This window comes from Opisthorchis viverrini (assembly GCF_000715545.1).
Source record: "Opisthorchis viverrini unplaced genomic scaffold opera_v5_44, whole genome shotgun sequence".
NCBI classification, from domain to species: Eukaryota; Metazoa; Platyhelminthes; class Trematoda; order Opisthorchiida; family Opisthorchiidae; genus Opisthorchis; species Opisthorchis viverrini.
Genome location: NW_008751700.1, coordinates 151,598 through 163,551, shown reverse-complemented (window position 1 = coordinate 163,551; position 11,954 = coordinate 151,598). Strand labels below are relative to the sequence as shown.

Below are 11,954 nucleotides of genomic sequence, written 5' to 3'. Positions count from 1 at the left end.
CTTCCGGGATGGGGACCGCGTGATCCTCACTGTGCCTGGTTGGAGACACTACAAGATATGGCTGCCAACCGATGTCAGTGGCGCTCTTATTGTCAATTTCTATCCAGATTGCCTGAATGACCGTTTGGAGGTGTAGGCACTTCGGAATGATTGTAGTAAGCCAGCACTAAACCCCTTCCCCGTCCACCTTTATTCTTTTCTTCACAATAAGACTTCCAATTAAATCATGGTTGTACGGCAGTGAAGCATTGGTGTTGAACACTGATGTCATGCTGTCGTTGATGATGATGATGATGATGATGATGATGATGATTGTTGCTTCCAGTAGTCCACCAAAGGTGGTATTGAGCAGCCGGTTTGCGCGTGTGTGCAAAACGCCACGGGATACATTTTTAATCATCCCCCAAGCACGACTGACATGATATTTGAACTTGTTGCTACTCCAGCCACGAGCTGCCTTCTGGCGATGAGAATTTATTCAAGGCTTGTGTTGGAAAGTTAGATGTCTGATCTGTAAAGCGATGAGTCACTGTCCACAGGGAGCTTATACTTTATGTTGATGACTTGCTTGGCTTCGGTTAGACCATGGCGGCGTTTAGCAAAAACAAACATTCCATATTAGCGAAATGCACTCATTTGCAAACCAATTTGGTTTTGCAAGAGACTCACCTAGGACCCAGCTGAATCTCTCGTTTGTGATGTTTCCAGGCAACAGTGTGCTGCACCAGGCCGCCTCACGTTTCAGTTGCTACCATATTCGAGATATTGCGATACATGCATGTACGTAACGTACTACTCAAGGCTGCTGTCAAAGGGTCTTATGAGTAGTGCATTACGTATAAACACTCCACATCCTCTTGAAGTCCGTACTACCGCTTACTTACCTTGGACCATGTAGTATCCGTCTGCCTTCCGCTGCATGGCTAGGGAAAATAGCTGTTTCTCTTCTTCCGAGCTTTCCTATGTGTATTTGCGACAGTTTTCCGTTCACTTTTATTCGGTGCTTGCTGTTTCCACGAACGTTTTGTATTCACTATTATTCTCCCTGGGCTGCATACAGATACCACAGGGCCCGCTGCCGAAGAGTATCAAACATTGTTTCTGGTATTGATCATGGGAAGTCAGGATGCAGATTGGAAGCCGGCCTATTTGGATATTGGCCTAGATCCAAGACGACTGCGGATCACTTTCTGTGATCAGAATGAACCCGGCATGCTATCACCATTGCCTGCTCCAACGGCAGTCCCTGCTGAGGACTCACCGGCGAGTAGATCGGAATCACTTGTAAATTACTTCGACCTGTCCGTGGAGAATATCAAGGGAATCAGGTGGGACTTTGCATAACTATCGTTTGATTTCTCATTATCGCTTTCTCCCGTGTACTATCCTTCCCACATTTGTGGTTTATATAAAACACAAAATTGTTCGATTCGTTTCCCTACCAACGCCGGTGCTTTCGCGCAAAAAACCACACCAGTGCGACCACCTTCTCAGGTTTCAACATGCTTGTTAAAAATGGACGGGAATTTGACAGGACTTAAAATGAAGATTTCTAGTATACCTACCATGAAGAGAAAGACAGCTGGGATGAACTCGACTCACTGACCTCTCACCCACCGGAAAGGCGCGTTGCGGCTTGTGGAACCTAGCTAATTAAGTGTGATGAAGAACAAGCGTCCTCGGTAGCGCAGTTGGTGGGTCATCCGTCCGGTTAGTGGGAGTTCGTTTGTCTACCCCCAGGTGTGTTTCCTTGCTCAATCCTGTACTTATGCCTCCAGCTTAAGATACAGTATTTCCTTGTTACATTCGACTTTATTAAACTGCACTGTAAGCTCTACTAATAAGGTAAAACAACAAGGAGTGATTAAACCCTCATCAGGCGTCTTTCTGTCGCAAGGCTTTGTTCAAATGGGTCGACATGGTTATACGACAATATTGCTGATGACGACGATGATGAAGAAGTGTTTTTTATAAGGGTATTTCACATTTGCTTTCATCCAACTGACGTACAAATACCATCATACCTCCTACCACAGAGTTACTTGTGTACAGGTTATTGTTCCTCAGTAACATCGTCCAATCAGCCACTTGAAACTACAGCAGTCCGCTGGAAGGAGTGACCTCCGGCAACAAAAAGTTTCCGTCCCACAGTGAGCAACTAGGAAGGCCTCACAAAGACAATGTATCTATCATACAAACCGTCTTCTATCATCCACCGCAATTTCATCTTTTGCTCGCAACGTCCCACAGTAGCAACTAGGAAGGCCTCACAAAGACAACGTATCTATCATACAAACTGTCTTCTATCATCCACCGCAATTTCATCTTTTGCTCGCAACTAGGTGAAAGGCTATAGCTTTTTCTCTAAAACTGCTCGAACAAACCTATAGAAAACAGGTAGGTCACACTGAAAAATTGCTACTGGTGGCGGGGAGTTTACTTTGTAATCTAGCTAGGGCTGTCCCAACGAAAGCTTGTTCTTTTGGACGGGTGCCGGTCACAGGAATGAATATGGAAATTATGATTGTTCTTTTTCTCAAGGGACTGGAGAACCTAACTTTGCTTAACTATAGGATTTCGGCTTGAGTGCCTGTATGAGCTGCGCGATTTCCGCTCCAATAATCGGAAAGTGAATTGTCCCCCTGGCGTTTTTAATGCGTACACTTGTGCGGGGTATGTTACGTCCTCAGTCGAGTGAATGTGTGAGTTGAGTGCGACTGTTCCACCACACAGGTGCGAATGGCAGTTAGAAACGCTCGGTGTAAAACTGAAAAACTGCAAACGTACGTGTAATAGCGAAAATCTCCCAATGGATTAAGGCACACGTTATACCCGCTTTTGGCCAATTAAAGATTATGCAAATTAGGAAAGGTATAGGTAATCAGTTCCGAAGACGGAGTGCTCTCGAAAAAGCGACGATTTTAGACCTACAATATGTGTCAATGACTTGATACATGTGATTTAGTGAAAGATACAGACAGGACAAAACAAGGAAGTTCTTGTGAACGTAGCGGTAGAGTTAGTCAAGAGGTGTTATTTGCCGACATTGACAAAGTGTTTGTGCGATACCTGTCAGTGAACGGATAATGACAAGGCGTAAAATCACCTTGAATAGACTCAAGCGGAGACATGAAGGAAGGAGGCCCACTCCAAACATGACAATAATATCCTAGGATGGGATGAATTGGAGACTTTATAGAGTGTAAAAACTTGATCATGGTGGAATATTTCTATACCCGATATAGGAAACCCATCACACTAGGTTTTCCCGTGACATGGACCTCGGCATGTGAGGACCGGGCTAAGTTGTCCGAAAACGATAGGCTAATGAGGATCAACGAGTTGGATTGAGCGCCACATTGGGTTCAGTAAACAAGCTCGATTTTGGAGTAGAATCACGAAAAGTAATGGACGCGTGATACTGATGCATTAGGTATTCAAATTTGGACAGTGATGGCCTCTGCCTGATCGTCGAACAGGGGGAGTAAGGCAAAGCTCTCGGAGCGGTCGGAAGAAAGAGTGCAGAGCGCCGTCATCTGCAAAGGCGTACGTAGCAGAAGTAACGGTTGACAATAAAGCGTCATTTTTGCGGAAAAGTACGTTACTATAGGTACACTTTGTAATCCGTTTTACGAGGAGAGAGAGCTCAGCTATCATAATGCCGTTTTCGCGAGGTGTAGGCAGTGCGCAGCCTCGTCCACATGATCGTGTAATGTGAAAACACAAACGATCTACTGAGGGCTAGGTGCATTGCTTCGCTGGTGGTGCTCGTTGACTGGCAACAGCGTCAAACGTTTCTTCACTACTGGACCCTTACGGTCGTCACACTAGTGTGCATCGAGTTCTTAGGTATATTTCCCAACTATGGTCAGTCTAAACAAACGTGCCGAACACAGTTATACATAAATCCGAATACAGTGAAAATGTTGTAAAACGTATACCGATTATACTGAATAAAATTTATGCTAATGCAACTCTCAGCTTTGCCGTACAATTTCAGTTTTCACCGTTCACTGGAAAGTTTCATAGAACCACATTTTCCTTAGTTGTTGGTACCAGACTGGTGGGAGTTTATTCTTTTAGATCCATATCCACTTGAAAAAGGTGAGATTTTGTTTACTGAAACGGACTCGGTCAAACTGCATTTTTTCGCAATCTGTTTACTAGTGACCCTAATTGGAGAGTTGTCTTTCTGTACGGGCGAGGTGGCACCCATAACTGACGGAGCCGCTCCCTGGGCACTCGACTTTCGCTCGAAGTGACCGTCTCCGCATCTGGGTTTGGCCCATCCAAATCAAAATAGGTAAAGAAGGTGAAGATTGGGCACTGACTCATGGCATGGCAGCTGGACTCGACGAGTGAGAGTATTACGGTGCATGACTTCTGTCGTATTTTCTTCAGGTGTCTTCAAAGTGTCTTGTTGTTCTTTTATCCTTCAGCGTAGCAAAGAACACAGTCGGACAGGTTTATCTATTCACCGTCTGTGACCTTTACAACTACACATTGAAGTTCTCCTGTGACGTGGTTCGAATGAAGTAAGTGTTTTATGTCAATTTTGAATTCAAATGCTATCATGTGCTGGTATTTTGATTCACTGGTCAACCAGATTACACTCACTCATCCAGGTTAGTAGTTGGGCTAGTTCCTGTGGATCAGGATACTCCTTCGTATCTATTTAAAACCATTTCACCATCGCGTAAAATTAGGTCAGAACCATATTTTTGGAATTGGCGACCGAATTGGCCACTGACTCATGAGACGATTTCGAGGAGAGGTAGGGCTGGATGGGGTAAGTTTCAGGTTGATATGGAGTATTTTACCAGGTCACGAACCGTTTCAGCTGTATTCGGATTCACACAAAACCAGACCAAGATTGATGGATTTAATCTCATGGTATGTATCTCCAATATGCTTGACACACTTTCCCCAACAGTCATGATTTGAGTAACACTGTGCATCCAGTGGTATCCGGAATGTAGACAGTGCACTTATTTGTCTTTCGTATGAAGATCTGCGGGATTCGTGGATATCTTCGGTGGCTGCTTATGCACACAGGTCGGCTACTTTTTTTATAAAAGACCACTTAGTGTTGGTCTTAATGAAGTAGGCTGTGAACAGACGGTGCGCACTGAATGTCATATGTGAATGCGGGTACGCAGTATATCTGTCCTCACACCTTGTTCCCTCTGTGCAACATTTTTGCTGCATTTCGCTTTCGCTCTTCTCTCTGCAGATTCTGTAAAGTGGTGCGGGACCAACTCTTGAAGCCTGAGCAGAGAGATGTTTTGAGCCTCCCCTACACAACACCCACTCGACTTGAAGTGAGCTTTTGGTTGTCAACCATGATTTTTTTCGACTCAGTATCCATTACCAGTACACTGCGATGCCTCTATCACAATTCACTTCTATCACAATATCGACTGACTCTTCGGTTATTGATGGTATCATACACGTATGCATCAGAGCAGATACGTTTAATGCACCCGAGCGCACGACAAATACCCACTGCATTCTTCGGAAAGCGCATTTCAACTTACCATCTAAGGCATCATTCATACCGAAAATTCGCCAACCCAGAAACGTATTTCGCGCACGAACCATCCCTGGAATGTGACAAAAAACGCGAAACTAACCATTTGGGACAATATATCTTGTCTGAAAATTGTGACGTGCCATTTATGGAGACCTTGAGTGAACCGAAAAACTGTTTCAGTGCAGAGGAGGGTAACATCCACAGATGGCATACCCAAAAAGTCTTCGGAAAATTCTCTATCTCCAGGGCAGGTTGAACAATCCTGTGCAGATTTAAACTAACGCTCATACTAGTTATGCTTTATTTAGGCAACGAACAAAACACTAGAAAAGGCCAGTGCTAACATTCCACACATGTCATGCACTGTGCTTTTCGTAACTATACGCTGTGGCAATGGTTCTTTCTCGAACCCTGCTTTGTTTGCCGTGTGATGAATCATCGAAACACGATCGGACCGGACCTTTTAGAAGTATCCACTTTCGGGAGTCATAAGCCTTGTCACGCGGTTGTGACATTGTTTCCCTTCAGCTTAGTTATATGTTCAAAGGCCCAGGTGGGGAAGTACGTGCTGATTCCATCAAGTTACATAATATATGACGGAATACTGTCGTCTTACTGTGCAGGCACGGAAAAGTAATTCTATCTTCCAGGACCTAGATTGTTTTGCTCAATGCGTTTTACGATACTCCTGCTGACTGATAGAGTACAATCGTTGTCATTATCTTCTTCCAGCATAGTCATATTCTGTAGTTTTTACTCGAGCAACGTTTCGCTTCTCACACAAAAGCTTCATCAGGCCATGGTCTGTCGAAAGCGAAAAGTTGCCCAAGCAACGTTTACCAAGCCTTTCTGAAACGATGACTTCCCAATCGGCCCGAAACCTTTTCAAATTGATAGTCATATCGTGTTATCTTGAGGAAAGTCGCGCTTATAGATGCGCTGTTGTATCGCGAATCGATATGAGAGCTTCGGTCCAAGCCGGCGTCTCTCACGGTTCATTTCACTTCAGCTCAGTAGGGTTAAAACTAACCGCCTACTTGTAGTAACGGTATTTTCCTCAGCTTAGTTCTCGGTCTGAGCCTCCCAAGCTAGCGTTCACGTCAAAAACAACCACCAAAGGTGCACAAGGTCTATTAACGCCCAAAACGAAATCAGGAACAGTTGTACAGCGCTTCGTATATATAGCGTAAGCGGCTATAACTTTCTGGAATTTCTGACGCGTTCTGGAGCGCCATTGGCAACCGGCATTTGGCCAATACTGGGTCATGATTGGCTGTTGGGTCCAGATTGTTGACCAATCAGATCTCGTCTTGATGCCGGACCGGCAAGCGTCCCGAATTTTGGGCCAACCTCGAGCGGGCCAGGCTTCTCGGCCGTACCAGCGCCTAAAGACGTGCGGTATGGTGGGATCCGCGTGGATTCCTGCCTAACACTACTTGAAGCCATTTTTCTGTCAACGGTTGCATATGAAAACCTCCTACACTGTGTTGCTTATAGGTTAACCGTATGGGCTTTACGTTTCCTACTCAAACAGATTCTTTTTGGAAGCCTTACTGTGAAATGTCTTGATGATTTGCTTTGATTCCTGAATTACGGACTTTTCACTTCTTTCTGCCAAGTCAATCATGGCCCTAGTTCTTACTGTGGTGTTCCAGGCAGTAGAACCGATTTTCAGCCTGTGTGAGCAAAATGTTCTCTTCCGGAAGCGCCTCTGAAGTGTAATAATAGGAAGGAACTTCGATCCCCTTTTTTCTACACACATTCATTTCAGGACCACTCTTTTGAGAAGAGCAACGCTGTATAGATTCCTTATTGGTTATAGATATTGCCCCTTGAATCCTCCAAAGTGTAACGTTTTCTAGGATCTAGTAAATGTATCACCGTTTCATAATCCCTTCTTTTATTACTTTGCTTTATATCAGATTCAAAGAGTAATCGAACATCTTTATGATGATCTCGGTCTTAAACTTTGGAATACCTCTTTGTTTAATTCATCCTCCACTTGTTCGAACCCTGATTTGCGTACACATTGATCTGCCAGTTGTGCATTTCCTACTGCAGTATGTATATAGACTGGAGATCTGTTAATTTTAAGAGAATCGTTGTAGAAATTATGCATTGTCGTCGGCTTCCAGTTGTCTCGTTCTCCACCCACGCATCCATCTGACCAGAAACATAAGCTCATTCTTGCTGTCACTTGCCATATAATAGAGCGTATTTGCGGGAAGTCGTGCTTCAAAACTCATGTTTGCAGTCTACCATTAGCCCTCATCTGACGAAAGCTTGATGTTGCTTTTATCCGTATGAATCATAGAGTTTATCCTACAAAACCAAACTGATCATTGATAAAAGATATCGTAGTGCAATCGACGGCAGCTAGTACCACACTAGCTGTAACCTGCACTGGAACCCAGCTTGCCGTATGAAACCTCTAAGGATCCAGCTAGCTGACCACTGCTGTCGGTGGCTTTGAAATGTGTTTGTCGGTGCGTCAACCATGATGACAATTTCCGTTTCCTCACCATAGAGTCGGCAGAATTTTCTTCATGTGCGTCTTTCACCAACTTTGCACCCCTGTCGCATCTGGGGTGTGTTAATGAAATCTACGAGACAGTTGTAGTAGACTATTGTGTTTTGATGAAATATGAGCCTATTACTTTGAGTTGAGCGTGGTCCTTTGTTCTTGCTTGGCAGTTTGAATACACTGGTCAAAAGCTTGGAGCTGGTGCCTTCGGTACAGTTTATGCTGGTATTGAACGAAACGGAGAGAGACCCATAGCCATCAAGGAGATCCCTATAAAAGACCCGACGTAAGTACAGTTATACATGGGTAGTTAATTGGTTTACCTTTATGCTGTACCCTCAATACGCCCAGATTGGACCGCATGGTGTTCACTACACGTGTAGTGCCCACCGAAATTTTACGTCTGATAGTTCGTGGACCCTTGAACTTTTGGATGTGGATTTCACCGTAAAACGAAGTAAAAAAAACCGAGGTATCATTGTACAAATGTTTGATCCTTGTTGGGAATAATCAGCAATGTGCATTGCGCAATATTCTGAATACGAATGACGCCAGATCTGTCCTCCGTGTGATTAGTTACTCCTATTGCTGATTAGTTATCCGCGTCTCAATGCTCAAGGCTCAGATTTCTGTCCCGTTTTCATCATACAGCCGTGCTCAAAGTGATCGAACTGAAATAATTGTTGATCCGTATAAGCTCTATTCAGGGTCACTCTTCACCGTATAAATAACAGCGCCACGCATATATGCCCATAAATTAAACTCACTGCGTCACACAGTCACCAATCAACTTTGAAATTACCTTTCTATATTCATGTTTGCTCCGGTGTCGACTGACGGGTCCTCAAACCTGTTTCACACACCTGCTCAATTGGATTACTCGCCCGCTTTATCATTCACAGTAATAATAGCTTCGTTCCTATTATCTTTTGCTATCCATCTTTCGTCATATAAACTAACGCAATAATGGTGGGGATCACATTTGCTGTAGTTTATGAAATTGTTTTATGAATTTGTTTATGCCAGCTAACCTACGTATTACATCTTGAGATTGTCCATTGGTTTGTCGATTCGATCCGTTCTCCGTCAAATTCATTGCCAACTGATCGTTTTGCTGCCGGGACATTCTTTTTTATTCCAGACAAGAACAACGAATGGTAGAAGAAATAAGATTACACGCTCGTTTGGAACATAAAAATATCGTCCGCTATCTGGACGCAGTGGTCCAAAATAACACATTAAAGATTCTCATGGAGTTGGTTTCCGGAGGTAAGTCGTTATTCTGATGGTGTATTTTATTTGGTCCCACAATATTTGACGATAAAACCGAATCTTCGGTACTTGAGCACATAACAAGTGGTTCTCTAACCCAAAAAGCCATAATTAGGATTCATCAGGCTGCTCTTCAACCGACGCACACGATAGTCCCGTAGACTGGGTTTCTCTCAAGCTTGACACAAAAATGTCCGACCTTGTCTGGAAGTGCACCTGCCACTTAAGACACAAGTCTTGACATTCTGTTATGAATCCGCCGGGGACCCTCAGTACGTATAGTCGTGGAAACACCACGCTGAGGTGCAAAACAGTCAAAGGGGGTATCAGACTTTTAATAGTTGGGCCAATGACCGGACTGTGAACGTTTTGGTTGAAATGCAGTCCTGGTGACATAAATGAGGACCTATTTCGTAATCGCGTGATACACAGGTTCTAGAAGCAGCTCGAAGACATGTTACTCACTAGCCCTCGGATAAAGGTTTTTAGCGTTAAACTAGAATACCCCCTTTCTACGTCTTGTAGCAGACACGTGACGTTTCCAAGACGAGCGCTGGCGGCCAATTATGTGTCGTTGATGCAACGGGTCAAACCAGGTTTATTCAAACCCAGGTCCAAGATGTTGCTTGCTGGACTGCCTGATAATACCAAAAACGGTTTTGCTCATCCCAGACGTGCAAATATGTTTTAGGTGATCTGTATCTGTTCTGCGGTTGGTGAAGCGGGATGTTAGTCACGTTTAGTGTTGACTCAGCCCTTCCGCTTATGGTTTGATTTTTCTGACGGATATAAAAAACTGAGTGATGTACTGTCCAAATACATTAAAAAAACTGTGTACTGTCCAAATACATTGTCCACTGTACTACTCAGCTCACCCAACTCGTTTGTTCCTCAACTGGAATCTATTGACTCAACTCGTCTAAACTACGTTTGTTGGCGTTGACCCTTAGTTGATTAAATTCGCTGTCAAATTGATGCAATCCCTCATTCAATTCCACCCATATTCACAGATGCTTTATGCACTCTCTGTGACTGTTTTGATCGTAGGGCCCTGCCATATCGGTATTAAGCAGTTTTATTTCAGGGACTCTTTGAACACTCACATTCGTTTTCATGGAACACACGAGATTGCTTCCATAGTAAGTGTTAAATACCACTTCGGTTTGTCCGTAGCAGTCCGAGTGCAGGTTACTTTTCATATATGCTTACCTTCGATATTGCTGCTGAGTGGGAACCCAGTTATTCCGTATCCCATGTATGTTGGGCTCAGTGGGACAGCTCGACCTGTTTTTTTCTAGTGTTTCGGCCTAATCCGACGGGTGAGCATCCCTAATTTATCTTCCTTCAGAATAAGCCCTTTAGAGTGTGTTGGTTTTCAATCCTAGCTGTAAGTCCAACATTCATGGGATGCGTCTTTCTAATGGAGGATTTGTTGTCAACTGCTTATGGACTGATGCCATCAGTATTGTTGATCCACCGAAGGCGTGATGTGGCGAGCGATTGTTTTGATGTTCCATGTCCCCTACTGTGCCCAGCCGTCGGGAAGTCATCACATCTGTCTAGCTTATGTGTTTAATATTGTATCCTTTGTAAATTACGCTTTCACTTTGCAGTTTATGTCGCTTCTGCTGCGGTTTCTGCGTTCTGCTGGCTTTCTACCTTCGCTGTTATCTATGTGCATCTCTGTTCAAAACTTGTTTCTGAAGTTTCTAATTTCTTTACCTTCTACCTTTCCAGGTTCTTTGAAGTTTGTTGTGAAAACTTATGGCAAATTGGATGAAGAAACAGTGGCAGATTATTCTGCTCAAATTTTGGAGGGGCTCTACTATTTAGTGAGTCCACACTGTGCAAGTTGTCTAACCCTGGGCCAGTGGGTCTATTTTACATCTAAAACTTCGTGCTAAACCTATCTTGGAACTTTACAGTTTGGCCACTCAGTAGTAAGCTTCTACACAGAGTGGTCTCAGTTTATTATGTACGTATTTGTTTCCGAAGGACCTTTTGACTTATGGATACAACTGTCATTCCCAGCTCAAGGAATCTTCCGTTGAAAGCTTAGGTAGCTTTGGGGCTGGTACGTTGCGACTAATGCTCCCAGTTGTTAACCGGGTCTTGCATTCAGTTAAATCAGTGCTGGCAACTAATTTAGTTTCCAGGACCTCGGACTGTCCTTCCCTACACGTAGGAGCTAACAATTCATTCGCCTTTTCTGTTGGGTTTGCATATTCGTTAGCAGTATCCTGCCCTGGTCACACAGCTGTAGGGAGAAAGCAATCGACCTCGGAGAATCTTATTCAACTATACAATTTGCTGAAATGTAGCACTAAATTCTGGTTTCTTGTCGCCTCATTGTTATGTGTCGATAGTTTGGATTCCCTGCTTGTGTTCAGAGAAGTATTGTTCTCTAGATTTTTGCCACCCTTATAGCTTTACCTGACTTTGAGTTTGAAATATCGGAAACGATGTCTTCATCATGCTCGTAATTTGTTGTTTTTTTAGTCGAAGCGCGTTCTACACTGCCCCTTTTTGAGCACATGTGAAGATGTTTCTCCAGCTCCTTTATTCCAGGGCAGAAACGTGCACAAAGGTCATGTGGTGATGAAATTTGGACACCGAGTGACTTAT

The 11,954-nt window shown here is 43.8% G+C and overlaps 2 protein-coding genes across 2 annotated transcripts in view; one reads left to right on the top strand and one right to left on the bottom strand.

The window, feature by feature from the left end:
- T265_03182 (hypothetical protein) overlaps positions 1-921 on the bottom strand; it is a gene marked incomplete at both ends in the record, with an annotated part of 30,200 nt that extends 29,279 nt beyond the window's left edge. Inside the window, one exon of the mRNA XM_009167601.1 lies at positions 885-921. Within this exon, the coding sequence (XP_009165865.1) occupies positions 885-921 (37 nt within the window). The remainder of the gene's footprint in view (positions 1-884) is intronic.
- Positions 1-11,954, top strand: part of T265_03183 (hypothetical protein) — a gene marked incomplete at both ends in the record, with an annotated part of 67,714 nt that overhangs the window by 24,185 nt on the left and 31,575 nt on the right. Inside the window, 6 exons of the mRNA XM_009167602.1 lie at positions 1,061-1,328; positions 4,440-4,535; positions 5,234-5,321; positions 8,228-8,343; positions 9,199-9,326; positions 11,067-11,161. Of these exons, the coding sequence (XP_009165866.1) occupies positions 1,061-1,328; positions 4,440-4,535; positions 5,234-5,321; positions 8,228-8,343; positions 9,199-9,326; positions 11,067-11,161 (791 nt within the window). The remainder of the gene's footprint in view (positions 1-1,060; positions 1,329-4,439; positions 4,536-5,233; positions 5,322-8,227; positions 8,344-9,198; positions 9,327-11,066; positions 11,162-11,954) is intronic.